General features: G+C 48.0%; 1 protein-coding gene across 2 annotated transcripts in view; it reads right to left on the bottom strand.

Annotated features, from left to right (window-relative positions):
• Window positions 1-24,075, bottom strand: part of LOC141153875 (antigen WC1.1-like) — a 193,693-nt gene that overhangs the window by 119,389 nt on the left and 50,229 nt on the right. Inside the window, exon 1 of one of the 2 annotated variants that reach the window (XM_073639116.1) lies at window positions 1,736-1,843. In XM_073639116.1, the coding sequence (XP_073495217.1) occupies window positions 1,736-1,754 (19 nt within the window). In that variant the 5' untranslated portion in view covers window positions 1,755-1,843. Of the gene's footprint in view, window positions 1-1,735; window positions 1,844-20,445; window positions 20,761-24,075 lie in introns of those variants that run through there. The other variant, XM_073639115.1, reaches the window with a different exon arrangement.

Raw genomic sequence — 24,075 nt, forward strand, 5'->3', positions numbered from 1 at the left:
CGTAGTACCATAGGTCAGCTCCCTGTCCGTTATAGGGACTAAGGTGTAATAACATGATAGTGTATAGTATATAGTCGTAAACCGTTAAGCATGAGAGCCTACAGAGACTTCCTGGAAGAACTTTTAAGCAATCGTGAGTGTATATAGTTATTAAATTTATGGACAAATGGACCACAGGACTAGGTGTGGTCAGGACAATGTTGAATAAAGGCAATTTTTGGCCTTGAAAATAAATCGCAGGTGTGGCCGAAAACCTGGCCCTCTGACAGAGTGCCCTGAAGCCACGCCCAGGGACGATACACGAAGTGGGTTGAGGCGGTTCCCACCAACCAACCTTCAGGTATCCGTAACAAAAAAAAAAGACAATTCCCGGATAGCGGCGTAAAGACTAAACGCCGCAATGACTGCTACCAATTTTTGTTGGGATTTTGAGATTCTTGCCTTTGGAGACTTTGTAAATTTTTGGTAATGTGAATCGTTATTGTTGTTAATTGTTTAATTCTAAAGGTGTCCTCTGTCCGGGAGTACTGAATTTAATTAGGGGGGAATGTGGTACCCCAGGAGTTGGCATTGCCTCCCTCACAGGGGGTGATGCCATGCCTAGAAGCAAGGAGGGGTCCCCTTATTAGGTAATACCAGCATCCAACACTTTTCTGGCTCCAGACCAGAAGGGGGAGCTCTCCCCCTTTAAAGTGGAACCTGGAGGCGGGATTAGAAAAGTTAGTTGGAGGGAGGAAGAAAGTTGGATACAGGAGAGCGACGAGGAAGGACCTGGGGAAGGGAGCTGTGAACAAGCTCGCCCCAGACAGAAGCGCAAGGGAATCGGACACTGGAGTCCGTGGTTGTGGGGCACTGAAGGCCCAGCAGCTAAATCCGGAGGGCAGGAGACTGCAGGTCACTTGGCCCCGCCATACGCCCGGCGGCACAGCAGCATCATAGGGCCCAGCACCGCCACGTGGGAGCAACACTTGAGGAAGGCCAGAGCTGCCTGCCATACGGGTGAGGAAAAAGACATTTACTCAGGGACGAGGGCAGCAGCAAAGCTTCAAGCAGCAAGTCCAAAGAGAATAGCGCGGAGGGAAGGCCTACAACTCCACCTGGCGAGGTGGATCCCCGACCTGCTTCTAGGCTGCCCGGATCTTCACTACCAGCTAGTACCCGTGTCACGGTCTGCTCTGACAAACCGTAAGTAAAGCTATAGGAAACCACCATTAATGTGTTGTCTGTTCATTACCTGTTCCCTTAGCCCTGCACGACACTGTCCCAGCCGACAACATCTACTCTTCAAATCATCTATACTGTCCCGGAGCTTAGCTCTGCCTGTGGAGAGCTGAACCAACTCTGCTGCGTCACCATCACCTCCAGGGGGATCTGCACAGCAGCGGCGGCCCCATATAGCCGCATACCACAGGTGGCGTCACGAACATTATCTCTAAAAACTTTATTCCCCTTTTACTTTCCCTTTAATTGACCGCCCTGGGTCATGGACTGGGTCACTGCCACCATGACATCCCCCAGCATCGACCGGCTCGGCCAATGAGTACCCCTCCGCCCAGGGGGCGCGTCATTTCAGTACCCACAGCAAGGCGACACCTTGTCCCAAGGTCTCTTTCTCGCTGGACAGTACAGTTAAGTACCCCCAGCAGGGCACTATCTCATCCCAAAGTCCCCTTTCTCGCTGGTCAGTATGCTTCCTGGACTTGTAAGCTTTTCTCTTGTAGGGGTCCCCACTTGCCTGTGTCATCCTGCTGCATATGTAGATCCTTTTCCTCATGAGCCTTATAGCTACACACTAGGAACAATCTGACTTGCCTCTTTCTCTTCCTCTTCTATACTGACTAAAATGGATCCCTTTCTCCCACAATTCCACAGAACTACCTCCCACTCTGGGTTGTGCTTCTAGTTAACCCTCACACTGTCTTTGTGCCTGATGTCTGTCCTTGCTTTGTATCTAGGCAGATTTCACCTTTCATCTACATTCTATACCAGAGTGAAAAGGAAGACAGTAACAATTGGTGGCCGTTGGTTAGCACTGCAGTCCACAGGAAGATAACCATTAGATACATAGCAGTAACATACATATAAAATACATTTTCACATATTTAACCAACAGAAATATTAGAGGAGTGGGATGCCATCCTCACCACCCTCACAGTTCTGTGACAGTTGCTTGGTGTTTTGGCTGTGTGCATAGTCACCTCCTCTTCTATTTTTATTTTCCTTCTTATTCTGTTCAGAGTTTCCCTCTGTTGTCTGTGAGCGCATATTTTGTGTGTATGGTATTTTATTTTATCCCTGCACGTCCTTCGTTGTCTGTCTGGTTTGTGTATACACTATTCTCTCACACTTCCCTGGGAGGAGAGGACAGATAAGGGAAGATTCAGGAGTACAGCAAGATATGTGGCCCCAGCATGTTTACTAGCAGAAGTATCCTGGGGAGCAGGGGCAGCTATGCACCCCTAGCATAAGGGACAGGGTAGGAGTCCCTAGTCCCGGGTGATCAGCAACAGAATCGTGACACAATGACAATGCATGTCCACGTACCACTGCCCATACTATAGACACTCTGCATAAACTTTTTTTTTTAGGCGATCTTGCCCCACTGGACTATCATCTGTTTGATCCCCTGAAATGAGGCCTACAAGGGCAAAGATTCACATCTGATGAGGGGTGAAGACAGCAATGCATTAGTGGTTTGCAACTCAGTCTCTAATATTTTTAATGAGGGATTATCAAAACTTAACAGCTGGACAAAGTGAATTGAAATGCAGAGAGATGGTCAGAAAGTACTGTAATGTATTTGTTTTTTCTGAAACCCGATTAAAAAAATTCATTGCCAGAATGCAAATAATTTTGGACTCTCCCTCGTAAATGTTTACTTAACAGAGACTTATCATCTCTACTACTTTTTTCATAAAAAAATTACCTTTAATTTTAGAGTTTCCTTTTGAGACATTGAGGTGTTGCATTTAGTTACTATAGTACAAGCTAAAAATAATGGAGGAATTGGTGGAATTATTTCACCTCCATCTTATATTGTACATGTGAACTGTCTGGACTTGAGAAAGGGGCAGCCTAAAGGAAATGGCTAGACATTTGTTGCACTTTGTTGTTTGGTGGTTGTCTTGCTCTTATTCTCATGTACAGCTCACAGAGTATTTATGGCAGTGCATATCTTTTTATTACTTTTTTCTATTTATTTTTATTTATTTTTTCATTTTAGTGACAATTTGTGCCACTGTATGATTTTGGAAAGGCATTTTTATAGTTGTTTTTTTACTTAGAAAATGGAGTAATTATTATATCTAGTCTATATACCATAGACATTTATTATACATATTGGTCTCACTGTTTTTTTTGTAAAATATACATATAATGTACTTACAGTGCCTGCATATAAGTATTTTTTAATACCAGTTAATATGAAAATAATTCCATGCTGCCACCTGGTGCATATCCTTATGTGTACTATCTCCCTTTTTTATGGTATATTAATATTAAACCATATTTCTCACCTCTCCGACGTGCCTATCATAATCCATTTGTCCCCTGACTTATCCAGCTCTGCGACATCTGCTTGCCAGGCTGAACGCTGGCATGATGTTAGCGTTGAGCCTGTCAGGCAGCAGAAACACTGAGCTATGCGTGCCAGCACAGCTCAGGGCCTCGCGGTGCCGTCAATAATGTGAGTAGGGTTCATAACCAATGACGGCACCGCGAGCGAAAGAGGTGAGGAATATGGTTGTTTTTTTTTTCTTTTAACTCTTTTACAGGGGACAAGGGTAATGGAGGATTATCTTCATGCTGGAGATAGGCGTTATGTTGCTTTATTGTTTTATTTTTTTTTACGGGGACATGGGCTTCAATGGAATGGGCATACAGGTGAGTATACATGTTTTTTTTAAATAAATAAAGGAGTCTGAATCATTATTTCACATAAAATATTTTATTCTGGATGTTATTTATTTCAAATTTGACTATGGGGTTAGTAATGGGTATACGTAGGCACTGAACGCATACCGCGATCTCCAGCACCATAAGTACATACCTGACCCGGAGCACTGTTGCCGCGGCGCCTCTGTTCTGGCAGAAGTGGGGCATCAGAATCGGCCCATGCAAATAGCGTGCTATCCGGCGCCATTTTAGCGAAGACATATTTGCAGAGTGCTTTCAACAAAATGGCACCAGACAGTGCGGTATGGGCATGTGCGTACTCCAAGGCCACACTCCTCCCCCGGCATCTGGAGGACTATTCCTTCAGAACAGGACACAGCGCTGGAGCACAGGGAAGAAAGGTGAGTATAATTGTTTCTTTTTTTTGTGTGCAGTGTGATGGGAATGAGGGGGCCATGCATATCAGGATGGGGATCAGGGGGTGCCATGCATACAAGGATAGGAATGAGGGGAGACATGTATACCAAAATTGGGGATGAGGGGTGCCATGCATACCAGCATAGGGATGAGGGGTGCCATGCATACCAGAAAGAGGGATGAGGGGTGCCATGCATACCAGGATAGAGATGAGGAGTGCCATGCATACCAGAAAGAGGGATGAGTGAGGGCCATGCATACCAGGATAGGGATGAGGGGTGCCATACATACCAGGATGGGGATGAGGGGTGCCATGCATACCAGGATGGGGATGAGGGATGCCATGCATACCATCGATGAGGATGAGAGGTGCCATACATACCAGGATGAGGGGTGCCATGCATACCAGGATAGGGATCAAGGGCCATGCATAACAGGATGGTGATGAGGGGTGCCATGCATACCAGGATAGGGATGAGGGGTGCCATGCATACCAGGATAGAGGGGTGCCATGCATACAAGGATGGAGGGGTGCCATGCATACCAGGTTGGAGATGAGGGTTGCCATGCATACCAGGATGGAGGGGTGCGATGCATACCATGATGGAGGGGTGCCTTGCATACCAAGATAGGGATGAGGGGGGCCTTGCATACCAGAATAAGGATTAGGGGTGCCTTGCATACCAGGATAAGGATGAAGGGCACCATGCATACCAGGATAAGGATGAGGGGCGTCATGCATACCAGGATAAGGATGAGGGGTGCCATACATACCAGGATAAGGATGAGGGCGCCTTGCAAACCAGGATGATGGGTGCCATGCATACCAGAATGGGGATCAGGAGGCGCCATGCATAACAGGATAGGAATGAGGTGGTCATGCATACCAGGATGGGGATGAGGGGTGTTATGCTTACCAGGATAGGGATAGGTATAGGGATAGGCGCCATGCATACCAGGATTGAGATGAGGGTTGCCATACATACTAGCATAGGGATGAGGGGTTCCATGCATACCAGGAAGAGGGATGAGGGAGAGCCATGCATACCAGAATAGTGATGAGGGAGGGCCATGCATACCAGGATGAGGATGAGAGGTGCCATACATACCAGGGTGAGGGTTGCCATGCATACCAGGATAGGGATGAGGGGCCATGCAAAACAGGATGGTGATGAGGGGTGCCATTCATACCAGGATAGGGATGAGGGGTGCCATGCATACTAGGTTAGAGGGGTGCCATGCATACCAGGATGGGAGTGATGGATGCCATGCATACCAGGATCGGGATGAGGGGTGCCATGCATACAAGGATAGAGGGGTGCCATGAATACCAAGATGGAGGGGTGCCATGCATACCGGGATTGAGGGGTGCCATGAATACCAGGATAGAGGGGTGCCTTGCATACCAGGATAAGAATGAGGGGCGCCATGCATACCAGGATAAGGATGAGGGGTGCCATGCATACCAGGATAAGGATAAGTGGTGCCATGCATACCAGGATAGAGGGGTGCCATGCATACTAGGATGGAGCAGTGCCATGCATACCAGGATTGAGGGGTGCCATGCATACCAGAATGATGGGTGCCATGCATACCAGGATGGGGTCAGGGGATGCCATGCATAACAGGATAGGAATGAGGGGGTCATGCATACCAGGATGGGGATGAGGGGTTCCATGCACACCAGGATAGGGATAGGTATAGGCATAGGTACCATACATACAAGGATTGGGATGAAGGTTGCCATACATACCAGGATAGGGATGAGGGATGCCATGCATACCAGGAAGAGGGATGAGGGAGGGCCATGCATACCAGAATAGTGATGAGGGAGGGCCATGCATACCAGGATGAGGATGAGAGGTGCCATATATACCAGGATGAGGGTTGCCATGCATACCAGGATAGGGATGAGGGGTGCCATGCATACTATGTTAGAGGGGTGCCATGCATACCAGGATGGGGATGAGGGGTGCCATGCACACCAGGATAGAGGGATGCCATGCATACAGGGATGGAGGAGTGCCATGCATACCGGGATGGAGGAGTGCCATGAATACCATTATAGAGGGGTGCCATGCATACCAGGATGGAGATGAGTGGTGCCATGCATACCAGGATGGAGATGAGGGGTGTCATGCATACCAGGATGGAGGGGTGCCATGCATACCAGGATAGGGATGAGGGGTGCCATGCATACCAGGATAAGGATGAGAGGTGCCATGCATACCAGGATAGAGGGGTGCCATGCATATCAGGATGGAGGGGTGCCATGTATACCAGGATGATGGGTGCCATGCATACCAGGATTGGGGGTGAGGGGTGCCATGCATACCAGGAAGAGGGATGAGGGAGGGCCATGCATACCAGGATAGAGATGAGGGGGCCATGCATACCGGGACGGAGGAGGAGTCCGGCGTCGGAATCGGCGCATGTGCATAGTGCGCTCTCCGGCACCATTTTAGTGAAGACACACTTGCAGTGTGTCGTCAACAAAATGGCGCCGGACAGCGTGGTACGGGCATGCGCCACACTCCTCTCCCAGCCTCCGGATGGGGGAGCAGGATGGGGGCAGCGCAAAAGTGGATGGGGACAGCACAAAAGAGGATGGGGGTGCAGGATAGGGACAGCACAAAACAGGATGGGGGAGCAGGATGGGGACTGCACATAACAGGATGGGGGCAGCACATAACAGGATGGGGGACCAGGATGAGGGAACACATGCCAGGATGGGGGACCAGGATGGAGGAGCACATGCCAGGATGGGGAGCATATGCCAGGATGGGGGAGCATGGACCAGGATGGGGGAGAATATACCAATAAAAATGCTCACCACACGTAGATATGGGTTCAATAGCTAGTATATACAGTGGTGGCCAAAAGTATTGGCACCCCTGCAATTCTGTCAGATAATGCTCAATTTCTTCCTTATCTTCATTTAATTTGCTTGCAAGGAAAAAACACAAAAGAGAATGAAGCAAAAATCAAATCATTGATCATTTCACACAAAACTACAAAAATGGGCCAGACAAAAGTATTGGCACCCTCAGCCTAATACTTGGTTGCACAACCTTTCGCCAAAATAACTGCGAACAACTGCTTCCGGTAACCATCAATGAGTTTCTTACAATGCTCTGCTGGAATTGTAGACCATTCTTCTTTGGCAAACTGCTCCAGGTCCCTGATATTTGAAGGGTGCCTTCTCTAGACTGCCATTTTGAGATCTCTCCACAGGTGTTCTATGGGATTCAGCTCTGGACTCATTGCTGGCCACCTTAGAAGTCTCCAGTGCTTTCTCTCAAACCATTTTATAGTGCTTTTGGAAGTGTGTTTTGGGTCATTGTCCTGCTGGAAGACCCATGACCTCTGAGGGAGACCCAGCTTTCTCACACTGGGCCCTACATTATGCTGCAAAATTTGTTGGTAGTCTTCAGACTTCATAATGCCATGCACATGGTCAAGCAGTCCAGTGCCAGAGGCAGCAAAGCAACCCCAAAACATCAGGAAACCTTTGCCATGTTTGACTGTAGGGACCGTGTTCTTTTCTTTGAATGCCTCTTTTTTTTCCTGTACACTCTATGTTGATGCTTTTTCCCAAAAAGCTCTACTTTTGTCTCATCTGACCAGTGAACATTCTTCCAAAACGTTTTATGCTTTCTCAGGTAAGTTTTGGCAAACTCCAGCCTGGCTTTTTTATGTCTCGGGGTAAGAAGTGGGGTCTTCCTGGGTATCCTACCATACAGTTCCTTTTCATTCAGACGCCGACGGATAGTACGGGTTGACACTGTTGTACCCTCGGACTGCAGGGCAGCTTGAACTTGTTTGGATGTTAGTCGAGGTTCTTTATCCACCATCTGCACAATCTTGCGTTGAAATCTCTCGTCAATTTTTCTTTTCCGTCCACATCTAGGGAGGTTAGCCACAGTGCCATGGGCTTTAAACTTCTTGATGACACTGCGCACGGAAGACACAGGAACATTCAGGTCTTTGGAGATGGATTTGTAGCCATGAGATTGCTCATGCTTCCTCATCTCACAAGTTCTTTGGTCTTCTTTCTTTTCTCCATGCTCAATGTGGTACACACAAGGACACAGGACAGAGGTTGAGTCAACTTTAATCCATGTTAATTGGCTGCAAGTGTGATTTAGTTATTGCCAACACCTGTTAGGTGCCACAGTTAAGTTACAGGTGCTGTTAATTACACGAATTAGAGAAGCATCACATGATTTTTCAAACAGTGCCAATACTTTTGTCCACCCCCTTTTTTAGGTTTAGTGTGGAATTATATCCAATTTGGCTTTAGGACAATTCTTTTTGTGTTTTTTCATTGAAGACAAATTAAATGAAGATAATAATACCAAAGAATTTGTGATTGCATTCATTTTCAGGAAGAAACTGAGTATTATCTGACAGAATTGCAGGGGTGCCAATACTTTTGGCCACCACTGTATACTCTCTCCATCCATCCGCAACCTCATCAGGAGCATGCCCAGGCATTGTAGGGAAGTCATACAGGCTAGTGGAGGCCGCACACAATACTGAGCCTCATTTTGACTTGTTTTAAGGACATTACATCAAAGTTGGATCAGCCTGTAGTGTGTTTTTCCACTTTAATTTTGGGGGTGATTCCAAATCCAGGCCTCCATTGGTTAATAAGTTTGATTTCCATTGATTATTTTTGTGTGATTTTGTTGTCAGCACATTCAACTTTGTACAGAACAAAGTATTCAATGAGAATATTTCATTCATTCAGATCTAGGATGTGTTATTTCAGTGTTCCCTTTATTTTTTTGAGCAGTGTACAGTCATGGCCAAAAGTATTGAGAATGAGACAAATAGTAATTTTTCCAAAGTTTACTGCTTCATTTTTTGTAATGGCAATTTGCATATACTCCTGAATGTGAAAGAGTGATCAGCTTAACAGCAATTACTGTACTTGCAAAGTCAATATTTGCCCAGAAAATGAACTTTAACCCCCAAAACACATTTAAACATCATTGCAGTCCTGCCTTAAAAGGAGCAGCTAACATCGTTTTAGTGATTGATCCATTAACACAGGTGTGGGTGTTGATGAGGACAGGGCTGGCGATCAATCAGTCATGATTAAGTAAGAATGACATCACTGGACACTTTAAAAGGAGGCTGGTTCTTGGTATCATTGTTTCTCTTCAGTTAACCATGGTTATCTCTAAAGAAACACGTGCAGCCATCATTGCACTGCACAAAAATGGCCTAACAGGGAAGAGTATCGCAGCTACAAAGATTGCACCTCAGTCAACAATCTATCGCATCTTCAAGAACTTCAAGGAGAGAGCTTCCATTGTTGTCAAAAAGGCTCCAGGGCACCCAAGAAAGACCAGCAAGCGCCAGGACCGTATCTTAAAACTGTTTCAGCTGCGGGATCGGACTACCAGCAGTGCCGAGCTTGCTCAGGAATGGCAGCAGGCTGGTGTGAGTGCTTCTGCACGCACTGTGAGGCGGAGACTCTTTGAGCAAGGGCTGGTTTCAAGGAGGGCAGCAAAGAAGCCACTTCTCTCCAGAAAAAACATCAGGGACCGACTGATATTCTGCAAAAGGTACAGGGAGTGGACTGCTGAGGACTGGGGCAAAGTCATTTTCTCTGATGAATCCCCTTTTCGATTGTTTGGGACATCTGGAAAACAGCTTATTCGGAGAAGAAGAGGTGAGCGCTACCACCAGTCTTGTCTCATGCCAACTGTAAAGCATCCTGAAACCATTCATGTGTGGGGTTGCTTCTCAGCCAAGGGAATCGGCTCACTCACAGTCTTGCCTAAAAACACAGCCATGAATAAAGAATGGTACCAGAATGTCCTCCAAGAGCAACTTCTCCCAACCGTCCAAGAGCAGTTTGGCGCCCAACAATGCCTTTTCCAGCATAATGGAGCACCTTGCCATAAAGCAAAGGTGATAACTAAATGGCTCATGGAACAAAACATAGAGATTTTGGGTCCATGGCCTGGAAACTCCCCAGATCTTAATCCCATTGAGAACTTGTGGTCAATCATCAAGAGACGGGTGGACAAACAAAAACCAACAAATTCTGGCAAAATGCAAGCATTGATTATGCAAGAATGGACTGCTATCAGTCAGGATTTGGTCCAAAAGTTGATTGAGAGCATGCCAGGGAGAATTACAGAGGTCTTGAAGAAGAAGGGGCAACACTGCAAATATTGACTTGCTGCATTAACTCATTCTAACTGTCAATATAACCTATTGGTACTCATAATATGATTGCAATTATATTTCTGTATGTGATATAAACATCAGACAAACACTAATAAAAACCAGAGGCCAGCAGATCATGTGAAAATATAATTTTGGTGTCATTCTCAATACTTTTGGCCATGACTGTATATACACTGTGTGCAGAGTTATTAGGCAAGTTGTATTTTAGAGGATTATTTGTATTATTGATCAACAACTATGTTCTCAATCAACCCAAAAGACTCATAAATATCCAAGCTTAATATTTTTGGAAGTTGGAGTGGGTTTTTTTAGATTTGGCTATCTTAGGAGGATATCTGTTTGTGCAGGTAACTATTACTGTGCAGAATTATTAGGCAACTTAATAAAAACCAAATATAATCCCATCTCACTTGTTTATTTTCACCAAGTAAACCAATATCAGTGCACAAAATTTAGAAATAAACATTTCTGACATGAAAAAACAAAAACCAAAAAAATTAGTGATGAATATAGCCACCTTTCTTTATGATGACACTCAACAGCCTTCCATTTATAGATTCTGTCAGTTGCTTGATCTGTTTTCGATCAACATTGCGTGCAGCAGCCACCACAGCCTCCCAGACACTGCTCCGAGAAGTGTACTGCTTTCCCTCCCTGTAGATCTCACATTTTATGATGGACCACAGGTTCTCTATGGGGTTCAGATCAGGTGAACAAGGGGGCCATGTCATTATTTTTTCTTCTTTTAGACCTTTACTGGCCAGCCACGATGTGGAGTAGTTGGATGCATGTGATGGAGCATTGTCCTGCATGAAAATCATGTTTTTCTTGAACGATTCCAACTTCTTCCTGTACCACTTCTTGAAGAAGTTGTCTTCCTGAAACTGGCAGTAGGTCTGGGAGTTGAGTTTCACTCCATTCTCTACCCGAAAAGGTCCCACAAGTTCATTTTTGATGGTACCAGCCCATACCAGTACCCCACCTCCACCTTGCTGGCGTCTGAGTTGGAGTGGAGCTCTCTGCCCTTTACAGATCCAGCTTATGGCTCATCCATCTGGCCCATCAAGAGTCACTCTCATTTCATCAGTCCATAAAACCTTTGAAAAATCAGTCTTAAGATATTTCTTAGCCCATTCTTGACGTTTTATCTTATGTTTCTTGTTCAAAGTTGGTCATTTTTCAGCCTTCCTTAACTTGACCATGTCCTTGATTATCGCACACCTTGTGCTTTTTGATACTCCAGTAACGTTGCAGCTCTGAAATATGGCAAAACTGGTGGCGAATGGCATCTTGGCAGCTTCACGCTTGATTTTCCTCAATTCATGGGCCGTTATTCTGCGCCTTTTTTGGCCAACACGCTTCTTGCGACCCTGTTGGCTATTTGCCATGAAACGCTTGATTGTTCGGTGATCACGCTTCAAAAGTTTGGAAATTTCAAGACTGCTGCATCCCTCTGCAAGACATCTCACAATTTTGGACTTTTCAGAGCCCGACAAATCTCTCTTCTGACGGTGTTGATGTCATTAGTCAACACCCCCCTCCTCATTACAGAGATGCACATCACCAGATTTACTTAATTGGTTGTTGGCTCTCAAGCCTATGCAGCTTGGAGTAGGACAACAGGTATAAAAAGTACCATGTGATCAAAATACTCATTTGCCTAATAATTCTGCACACAGTGTATATATATATATATATATATATGTGTATATATATATATATATACATATATATAGTATATGTATATATATATATATATATATATCTATAATATAACCGGGGATGCGACCCTCTGTCTGAAGCCTCAATAGACTGCGCATGCGTGACGCGCAGTCTGGCTCCAGACAGAAGCAAGCATCCAGCCGTTACAGGTAAGAGGAGGTGTATGGCACCGGAGATTGCGGCATGTGTAGGCACTGAACGCATACCGCGATCTCCGGCGCCATACTTGCATACTTACCCGACTGGGAGGAGCGTTGCCGCGGCGCCTCTCTTCGCCGGAGACCGGGACAGGAGTGAGGCATCGGATCGGCGCGTGCGCATAGCGCTATCCGGCGCCATTTTACTGAAGACACATTTACAGTGTGTCTTCAGCAAAATGGCGCCGTACAGCGCTGTGCTCCGGCACCGCACCCCTCCCCCGGCCTCCGGCAGAACAGGACGCAGCAGTGCTGGAGCACAGAAAAGAAAGGTGAGTATAACTGTTTATTTTTTTTGTATGTGTGTACAGTGTGAAAGGGATGAGGGGTACCATGCATACCAGGATTGAGGGGTGAGTGGTAACACACATACCAGGATTGTTGGGTGAGGGGACCATGCATATACCAGGATTGTGGGGTGAGGGGACCATGCATACCAGGATTGGGGGGTGAGGGGTACCACACATACCAGGATTGGGGGGTGAGGGGACCATGCATACCAGGATTGGGGGGTGAGGGGACCATGCATACAAGGATTGGGGGGTGAGGGGTACCACGCATACCAGGATTGGGGGGGTGAGGGGTACCACACATACCAGGATTGGGGGGGTGAGGGGACCATGCATACCAGGATTGGTGGGTGAGGGGACCATGCATACAAGGATTGGGGGGTGAGGGGTACCACACATACCAGGGGACCATGCATACCAGGATTGGGGGGTGAGGGGTACCAAGCATACCAGGATTGGGGATGAGGGGTGCCATGCATATCAGGATTGGGGATGAGGGAGCCATGCATACCAGGATTGGGGATGAGGGATGCCATGCATACCAGGATTGGGGAAGAGGAGTATCATGCATCCCAGGATTGGGGATGAGGGAGCCATGCATACCAGGATTGGGGATGAGGGGTGCCATGCACACCAGGATTGGGGATGAGGGGTATCATGCATACCAGGATTGGGGATGAGAGAGCCATGCATACCAGGATTGGGGATGAGGGGTGCCATGCACACCAGGATTGGGGATGAGGGGTATCATGCATACCAGGATTGGGGATGAGAGAGCCATGCATACCAGGATTGAGGATGAGGGAGCCATGCATACCAGGATTGGGGATGAGGGGTGCCATGCATATCAGGATTGGGGGATTGGGGATGAGGGAGCCATGCATACCATGATTGGGGATGAGGGAGCCATGCATACCAGGATTGGGGATGAGGGGTATCATGCATACCCAGATTGGGGATGAGGGAGCCATGCATACCAGGATTGGGGATGAGGGGTGCCATGCATACCGGGATTGGGGATGAGGGAGCCATGCATACCAGGATTGGGGATGAGGGGTGCCATACATATCAGGATTGGGGATGAGGGAGCCATGCATACCAGGATTGGGGATGAGCGGTATCATGCATACCAGGATTGGGGATGAGGGAGCCATGTATACCAGGATTGGGGATGAGGGGTGCCATACATACCAGGATTGGGGATGAGGGGTATCATGCATATCAAGATTGGGGATGAGGGAGCCATGCATACCAGGACTGGGGATGAGGGGTGCCATGCATACCAGGATTGAGGATGAGGGACGCCATGCCTACCAGGATTGGGGATGAGGGGTGCCATGCATACCAGTATTGGGGATGAGGGAGTCATGCATACCAGGATTGGGGATGAGGGAGCCATGAATACCAGGACTGGGGATGAGGGGAGTCATGCATACCAGGATTGGGGATGAGGGGTGCCATGCATACCAGGATTGGGGATGAGGGGTGCCATGCATACCGGGATTGGGGATGAGGGGTGCCATGCATACCGGGATTGGGGATGAGGGGTGTCATGCATACCGGGATTGGGGATGAGGGGTGCCATGCATACCGGGATTGGGGATGAGGGATGATATGTATACCGGGATTGGGGATGAGGGGTGCCATGCATACCGGGATTGGGGATGAGAAGCCATGCATACCAGTATTGGGGATGAGGGAGTCATGCATACCAGGATTGGGGAAGAGGGAGCCATGCATACCAGGATTGGGGATGAGGGGAGCCATGCATACCAGGATTGGGGATGAGGGGTGCCATGCATACCAGGATTGGGGATGAGGGGTGCCATGCATACCGGGATTGGGGATGAGGGGTGCCATGCATACCGGGATTGGGGATGAGGGGTGCCATGCATACCGGGATTGGGGATGAGGGGTGCCATGCATACCGGGATTGGGGAGGAGGGATGACATGTATACCGGGATTGGGGATGAGGGGAGCCATGCATACCGGGATTGGGGATGAGGGGTGCCATGCATACCGGGATTGGGGATGAGGAGCCATGCATACCAGGATTCAGATGAGGGACCATGCATACCAGAATAGGGATGAGGAGTGCCATGCATACCAGGATTCGGATGAGTAGCCATGCATACCAGGATGGGGATGAGGGATGGGGTACCATGCATACAAGGATGAGGGATACCATACTTACCAGGATAGGGATGAGGGATGGGGTACCATGCATACTAGGATGGGGATGAGGGGTGCCATGCATACCAGGATTGGGGATGAGGGGTGCCACGCATACCAGGATTGGGGGTGAGGTTTGCCACGTGTGGCGCCCCTGAGGGTTCAGTCGCCACAGAGGTACTGCACCTCACCCAGAGGTGTGGTGTCTCCCTTCTCTCAGGTAAGGAGGGAGTGCTGCCCGGAACCCCAAACACCTGCATCCAACACTACACTGCTCCAGGCCTGCAGGAGGGGCAAGATACAATGTATATTCCTGCTGAGCCCTGTCCCTGGCTGGAGTGGGGGGAACCAAAGGTAGGGGGAACCAGTAGTGTGTGTGGGTGGAGGAAGTGGTTAGAGGGAGCACCATCATAGTAGGTATATATAGGGAAGCCATCTTAGAGAGTATGTTCAGTCAGAGGAGGAAAGTGAGAGGAGCAGAGGCTCTGCAGTAGCTCTGCTCCACAGGCGGGCTTAGCCAGTGAAGCCCAAGTCTGAAGTGAACAGGTCAATCCAGACGTGTTGTGAGGGAGCAGGTCAGAAGAACAGCTCGGGACAGTTCAGAGAACAGTCCGGGAGCAGAGTCTCATAAGGAGCTCTGTTCCACAAGTAGGGCCTGGTCTGGAGGCCTAGGAGGGGAGCAGGGAGTAAGCTCCGTTCTAAGAAAGGATCCAAGGGGGTACGGCGCGTGCAGGACGGCACCCGTATGCCTCGCATCTGTCAGAAGACAGAGGGATCGCTGCCGCATTCTAGTCCCCTGAGGGTCAAGCAAGTCTGTGTAACTCCGACGGACAGGAGGGACTTCAGAGTACCCGAACAGGATTCAGAGTGGGCAGCGCAGGGCAGGATGGAGAAAGACCCAGTGAGAAGACGGTCAAAATAGGAACATGAGAAAGTGGTGTTCTGCCAGGTATTCCCAAGCTACCTGAGGAAGGATTGAACCCCTGCCCGGTGAACGCAGCGCGACGTGGGAGGCCTGTAAGCTGACAGTGTACCCTGAGGAACTAAAGAACTGTGAGTAAAAACTTGGATGACTGCACTGCACTGCCTCCGTCCATTCTTTAATCTGCGCCATCATTCCCTTGCTGCACCACAACGCCCAGCACAACTACCATCTACCTTACACTGCCCTGGAGCAAGCTCTACCTGTGCAGAGCCACACCACCCCTGCTGTCATAACACCAGCTCCAGAGGACTGCTCCGCAGCAGCGGCTCCCTTTAGCCGCAATCCACATGTGGCGTCACAAACTTCCCAAAATCCCCATATAAAAATATCCCCCTTTTGCACTGAGCGCCCTGGGTCACGGACCGGGCCAGCCACCGTGATATTCCCCGCCAACCGACATCCAGAGGCCTGGCTGCCGAGGACCCCATAGCCCTCAGGGCGCGTCACCACGCATACCAGGATTGGGGATGAGGGGTGCCATGCATACCAGGATTGGGGGTGAGGGGTGCCATGCATACCAGGATTGGGGGTGAGGGGTGCCATGCATACCAGGATTGGGGGTGAGAGGTGCCATGCATACCAGTATTGGGGGTGAGGGGTGCCATTCATACTAGGATGGGAGCTGAGGGGTGCCCTGCATACCAGGATAGGGATGAGGGGTGCCATGCATATCAGGATTGGGGATGAGGGGTGCCATGCGTACCAGGATATGATGGTGGGGACAGGATAGGGGCAGCACAAATACCAGGAGGGGGGCAGCACACACCAGCATGGTAGACCATATACCAATAAAAATGTTCGCCACCCGGGCGTAGAACGGGTTCAATAGCCAGTATATATATATACAGTCCAGACCAAAAGTTTGGACACACCTTCTCATTTAAAGATTTTTTTGTATTTTCATGACTTTGAAAATTGTACAATCACACTGAAGGCATCAAAACTATGAATTAACACATGTGGAATTATATACTTAACAAAAAAGTGTGAAACAACTGAAAATATGTCTTATATTCTAGGTTCTGCAAAGTAGCCACCTTTTGCTTTGATGACTGCTTTGCACACTCTTGGCATTCTCTTGATGAGCTTCAAGAGGTAGTCACCGGAAATGGCTTTCACTACACAGGTGTGCCCTGTCAGGTTTAATAAGTGGGATTTCTTGCCTCATAAATGGGGTTGGGACCATCAGTTGTGTTGTGCAGAAGTCAGGTGGATACACAGCTGATAGTCCTACTGAAAATACTGTTAGAATTTGTATTATGGCACGAAAAAAGCAGCTAAGTAAAGAAAAATTAGTGGTCATCATTACTTTAAGAAATGAAGGTCAGTCCGTCCGAAAAATTGGGCAAATTTTGAAAGTGTCCCCAAGTGCAGTTGCAAAAACCATCAAGCCAAACCATCAAGCCAAACCATCAAACCAACCAATGGCTCACATGAGGACCGCCCCAGGAAAGGAAGACCAAGAGTCACCTCTGCTTCTGAGGATAAGTTTATCCGAGTCACCAGCCTCAGAAATCGCAGGTTAACAGCAGCTAAGATTAGAGACCAGGTCAATGCCACACAGAGTTCTAGCAGAAGACACATCTCTACAACAACTGTTAAGAGGAGACTTTGTGCAGCAGGCCTTCATGGTAAAATAGCTGCTAGGAAACCACTGCTAAGAACAGGCAACAAGCAGAAGAGACTTGTTTGGGCTAAAGAACACAAGGAATGGACATTAGACCAGTGGAAATCTGTGCTTTGGTCTGATGAGTCCAAATTTGAGATCTTTGGTTCCAACCACCGTGTCTTTGTGCGATGCTGAAAAGGTGAACGGATGGACTCTATATGCTTGGTTCCCACCGTGAAGCATGGAGGAGGAGGTGTGATGGTGTGGGGGTGCTTTGCTGGTGACACTGTAGGGGATTTATTCAAAATTGAAGGCATACTGAACCAGCATGGCTATCACAGCATCTTGCAGCGGAATGTTATTCAATCCAGTTTGCGTTTAGTTGGACCATCATTTATTTTTCAACAGGACAATGACCCCAAACACACCTCTAGGCTGTGTTAGGGCTATTTGACCAAGAAGGAGAGTGATGGGGTGCTGCGCCTGATGACCTGGCCTCCATAGTCACCAGACCTGAACCCAGTCGAGAAGGTTTGGGGTGAGCTAGACCGCAGAGTGAAGGCAAAAGCGCCAACAAGTGCTAAGCATCTCTGGGAACTCCTTCAAGATTGTTGGAAGACCATTTCCGATGGCTACCTCTTGAAGCTTATCAAGAGAATGCCAAGAGTGTGCAAAGCAGTGATCAAAGCAAAAGGTGGCTACTTTGAAGAACCTAGAATATAAGACATATTTCCAGTTGTTTCACACTTTTTTGTTAAGTATATAATTCCACATGTGTTAATTCATAGTTTTGATGCCTTCAGTGTGAATGTACAATTTTCATACTTATGAAAATACAGAAAAATCTTTAAATGAGAAGGTGTGTCCAAACTTTTGGTCTGTACTGTATATATATATAACAAAGATAATATAATTCAGCTGTTATTAACACTGATTCAGGTCTGCCTCAGTATTTAGGAATTTGTCATTTCTGCCACTATATTGTACCACACCACAAACTTGACTCTGCTACTCTGGTCAGTGTGGTTTCGGCAATGCTGTTGTATCTGCATTACAATGGTGATGCTGCACATGCCAAGAGCTGGGAATGTCGGGAGGTCAGGCGATTCACAGGCCTCCCATCTATAGGTCGCAGATTATTGACCTGAGTCCTGTGAAATAATCCTCTCATCTCTATCAAGGGTCCACCTCTCTTAGAGAGAGATAACAATGATCACAGGACTCTGTATTAGGTTATGTACAGTGCCTACAAGTAGTATTCAACCCCCTGCAGATTTAGCTGGTTTGATAAGATGCAAATAAGTTAGAGCCTTCAAACTGCAAACGAGAGTAGGTTTTATGAACAGAAGCATAAATCTTACAAACCAAAAAGTTATGTTGCTCAGTTGAATTTTATTAAATTTTAAACATAAAAGTGTGGGTCAATTATTATACAACCCCTATGTTTAATATTTTGTGGAATAACCCTTGTTTGCAATTACAGCTAATAATCGTCTTTTATAAGACCTGATCAGGCCAGCACAGGTCTGTGGAGTTATCTTGGCCCACTCCTCCATGCAGATCTTCTCCAAGTTATCTAGGTTCTTTGGGTGTCTCATGTGGACTTTATTCTTGAGCTCCTTCCACAAGTTTTCAATTGGGTTAAGGTCAGGAGAATGACTAGGCCACTCCAACACCTTGACTTTTTCCCTATTGAACCAGGCCTTGGTTTTCTTGGCTGTGTGCTTTGGGTCGTTGTCTTGTTGGAAGATGAAATTACGACCCATCTTAAGATCCTTGATGGAGGAGCGGAGGTTCTTGGCCAAAATCTCCAGGTAGGCCGTGCTATCCATCTTCCCATGGATGCGGACCAGATGGCCAGGCCCCTTGGCAGAGAAACAGCCCCACAGCATGATGCTGCCACCACCATGCTTGACTGTAGGGATGGTATTCTTGGGGTCGTATGCAGTGCCATCCAGTCTCCAAACGTCACGTGTGTGGTTGGCACCAAAGATCTCGATCTTGGTCTCATCAGACCATAGAACCTTGAACCAGTCTGTCTCAGAGTTCTCCAAGTGATCATGAGCAAACTGTAGACGAGCCTTGACATGACGCTTTGAAAGTAAAGGTACCTTACGGGCTCGTCTGGAACGGAGACCATTGCGGTGGAGTACGTTACTTATGGTATTGACTGAAACCAATGTCCCCACTGCCATGAGATCTTCCCGGAGCTCCTTCCTTGTTGTCCTTGGGTTAGCCTGGACTCTTCGGACAAGCCTGGCCTCGGCACGGGAGGACACTTTCAAAGGCTGTCCTGGCCGTGGAAGGCTAGCAGTAGTTCCATAAGCCTTCCACTTACGGATGATGCTCCCAACAGTGGAGACAGGTAGGCCCAACTCCTTGGAAAGGGTTTTGTACCCCTTGCCAGCCTTGTGACCCTCCACGATCTTGTCTCTGATGGCCTTGGAATGCTCCTTTGTCATTCCCATGTTGACCATGTCTGAGTGCTGTTCACAAGTTTGGGGAGGGTCTTAAATAGTCAGAAAAGGCTGGCAAAAGAGATCTTTAATCCACACATGTGAAGCTCATTATTCTTGTTGCCTGAACTACTTCTTAATACTTTAGGGGGACCAAACAGAATTCTTGTGGTTTGAGGGGTTGAATAATAAATGACACTCTGAATTAACTTTTTACGTTTAAAAAAAAAAAAAAAAAAAAATTTGCTGCAGTGCATTTCCCACTTCCAGGCTGATCTACAGTACAAATGTCACAATGCCAAGTTAATTCCGCATGTGTCAACCAGCTAAATCTGCAGGGGGTTGAATACTACTTGTAGGCACTGTAACTAATGAAATTCCTGAACAAAGGGCTATCTGTTATATACTCAGAATATCTTAATAAATTAGTAATGTATGTAGGAATATTGTATAATGGATGATATAAAAAAATGCAACAGCATGTGAAACACTTACCTGAACACAACACACCAGCATCTTCATCATGACCACAGTCACTTTCACCAATTGGGCTTGTTGCACAGTCCCAGACATATGTTTCGTTCCCAGTACAGTTTACATCATCCAGCATGATTTGCCCCTTTCCTCTCCCATAGAAGGCTTCATCTTTAGCTTCAGCAGCTTCACCACAACCCAGCTGCTTACAAACCACATCTGCATCTTCTTCATCCCAGTAATCATCACAGATCGTCCCCCATTGTCTATTATGATACATCTCCACTCTTCCAGCACATCTGCTAGGGCCATTTACCAGTCTCAGCATCATTCTATCTGCATTAAAAGAAGCACAGAAATAACATATTCTATAGAAAAGTAACTCTAATCATACGACATACTTGCTGCAGTTCTATAGTTGATCAGATGATTTCCTGATCCATCCATCTCTTTACATCAGAACAGTCTGACAGTTGGGCCACATTTGCTAGACATTTTCCACTGAAATTTAAATGACCATCAATTTATGTTGATCCTGTGATAATGAATGAATGAACTGCACGACCACAATATAATTCTCTCCACACAACTTGGGTCTCATTAATTCCCCTTTCGTCACTGAAAACTCTGCTCCAAGTGTTATTTGTGAGAATCTAAAGTTTTCTGCAATAGAGGATCCTCTCTAGGGGCTAAAGATAGCAGTCGGAGAGGTCGTGAGCGCGACCGGGCCCAGCAGGGTTGGGGGCCCGCCCTGCAGAGAAGCAGCCGGCTCTTCTCAGTGAGAGCGGAGCTGCGCTGCTCATGTACTTTCGCTGGGCAGTGCTGGGCTCCGCACCCTCCAGCTTCTGCCTGTGACTATGGTCTCTGCACCCAGCTTCTGCCTGTGACTATGGTCTCTGCACCCAGCGTGTTACTGTGCCTGCTGTCAGGGCTGGCATTATAGGATGGAAAACCCCAGGGCCCCCACCCACAAAGGAGGCTACATGCTTCTGCAGCCCCTTCATTAAGTGCACAGAGGGTGTACAGCATTACTTACGTTTGGACTGGGGTCTGTAAACAGAGCAGAAAGTGGATGTATGGACTGAGGTCTGTAAACAGGGCAGAGAGGGGACGTATGGACAGGGGTCTGTAAACAGGACAGAGAGTGGACGTATGGACTGGGGTCTGTAAACAGGGCAGAGAGGGGACGTATGGACAGGGGTCTGTAAACAGGACAGAGAGTGGAAGTATGGACTGGGGTCTGTAAACAGGGCAGAGAGTCTATGTATGGACTAGGATCTGTAAACAGGGCAGAGAGGGGACATATGTACTTGGCTCTATAAACAGGGCAGAGAGAGGACTTATGGACTGGGGTCTGTAAACAGGGCAGAGAGGGGATGTATCGTTTGGGGTTTATAAACAGGGCAGAGAGAAGACGTATGGACTGAGGTCTGTAAACAGGGCAGAGAGGGGACGTATCGTCTGGGGTCTATAAACAGGGCAGAGAGAGGACATATGTGACGCCCAGCTGTGCTTGGTATCACAGATCCTAGAAGGGTGTATTGATGGATTCCTCCACAAGAGGCCCCCATAACCATTCACACATCTCCACCTTCCACCTCAGACCACCAGATGGAGCCCGTTAGGGATAGATAAATAGGGAAGGTGGAGCCAGGCAGCAGTTAGTCTAGACTGGAGTCGACAGAGAGCAAACCTGTTGAGTTAGTTCCTGCAGAGTGAGACGCAGAAACAATTGAGTATAGTTGAGTCTGGTTTAGCAGTGAGTCCAGTACAGTCTGAGAAGAGTTACCTCAGAGGACAAAAGCCTGTTCCAGCTCCTGCAATTGCAATCCTGCAGTGGAGCTTATCCAGATCAAGACTCAGTGTAGCTCAGAGAAGTGAGCTTTAGGCGTGCCGGCGCCATAAGATCGGTGAAGCGCGGCAAGCTGCCATTAGTGTGAGTAGCCTAGTGAGGGCCTGAGTAGGCCAAAGGCAAGAGGAGAGTTAGTAGATAGGGGGCAGAGGAGCTTAACTGGCTCACCCCGAAGCAGTTACCAGACACCGGGTCCGCAGCTTACCGGGATCTCCACGACCCAGTAAGATAAACCGGAATCCCTGGCGAACTACAAGTCCCAGGATCGCTAAAGTGCTGATACGTAACAGAGCCAGGAGACACATAGGCCCCGTAAGTCGGGAGCGTGCACTCCAAGAGAAGGCCCAGCCACAAGGTCAGCCAGCGCAGGACAGAGACAAACTTAGGCCTTGCTCCAGGCAGGTCAGAAACTTACTACGCAGAAGGAAGACCCAGGAGGCCCAAAACCCGCTCATTGGGGAGGATCCTGATATGCACCCTTCACCCTACAGTGCTCCGGGATGTGCCTGAATTGCCATCAGTAAAAGGTACTGAAGTGACTATCGTGTCTGTCTTTGTTCTTGCTCTGACCCAGCTTGGTCTCACCTGTCCTGCATATCCATTTCCCTACACTGCCCTGAGGCCTAGCTCCACCTGTGGAGAGCTATACCATCAAGCTGCCTTATCATCGGCCTCAGTGGACTGCGCAGCGCTGGTGATCCTCACCAGAAGCCACAGGTGGCGTCACAAACTCTTTTATTAACTTAACAAAATATCCACCTTTTAAGGAGAGACCCCAGGGTACGGGCCCGGGAGCCGACCACCGCGACATCCCTACAAGGCCAGGCTAAAGGCCCGGGTACTGAGTCATCCCCCAATCCCCTGGGCGAGTCACATATGGACGGAGGTCTGTAAACAGGGCAGAGAATGGACGCATGGATTGAGGTCTGTAAACAGGGCAGAGAATGGACGTATGGACTGGGGTCTATAAACAGGGCAGAGTGGAAGTATGGACTGGGGTCTGTAAACAGGGCAGAGTGGAAGTATGGACTGGGGTCTGTAAACAGGGCAGTGAGTCTATGTATGGACTAGGATCTGTAAACAGGGCAGAGAGGTGACATATGGACTGGGGTCTGTAAACAGAGCAGAGAGGTGACATATGGACTTGGGTCTATAAATAGGGCAGAGCGAGGAGGTATGGACTGAGGTCTGTAAACAGAGCAGAGAGGGGATGTATCGTCTGGGGCCTATAAACAGGACAGAGAGAGGACGTATGGACGGAGGTCTGTAAACAGGGCAGAGAATGGACATATGGACTGGGGTCTGTAAACAGGGCAGTGAGTCTATGAATGTACTAGGATCTGTAAACAGGGCAGAGAGGTGACATATGGACTGGGGTCTGTAAACAGAGCAGAGAGGGGACATATGGACTTGGGTCTATAAACAGGGCAGAGAGAGGAGGTATGGACTGAGGTCTGTAAACATGGCAGAGAGGGGACGTATCGTCTGGGGTCTATAAACAGGGCAGAGAGAGGACGTATGGACTGAGGTCTGTAAACAGGGCAGAGAGGGGATGTATCGTCTGGGGCCTATAAACAGGACAGAGAGAGGATGTATGGACGGAGGTCTGTAAACAGGGCAGAGAATGGACGTATGGACTGAGGTCTGTAAACAGGGCAGAGAATGGACTTATGGACTGGGGTCTGTAAACTGGGCAGTGTGGACGTATGGACTGGAGTCTGTATACAGGGCAGAGTGGAAGCATGGACTGGGGGCTGTTAACAGGACGGAGAGTGAGCGTATGGACTGGGGTCTGTAAA

This window comes from Phyllobates terribilis, unplaced genomic scaffold (assembly GCF_046119375.1).
Source record: "Phyllobates terribilis strain yellow unplaced genomic scaffold, ASM4611937v1 Scaffold_7__3_contigs__length_470593459, whole genome shotgun sequence".
Lineage (NCBI taxonomy): Eukaryota > Metazoa > Chordata > Amphibia > Anura > Dendrobatidae > Phyllobates > Phyllobates terribilis.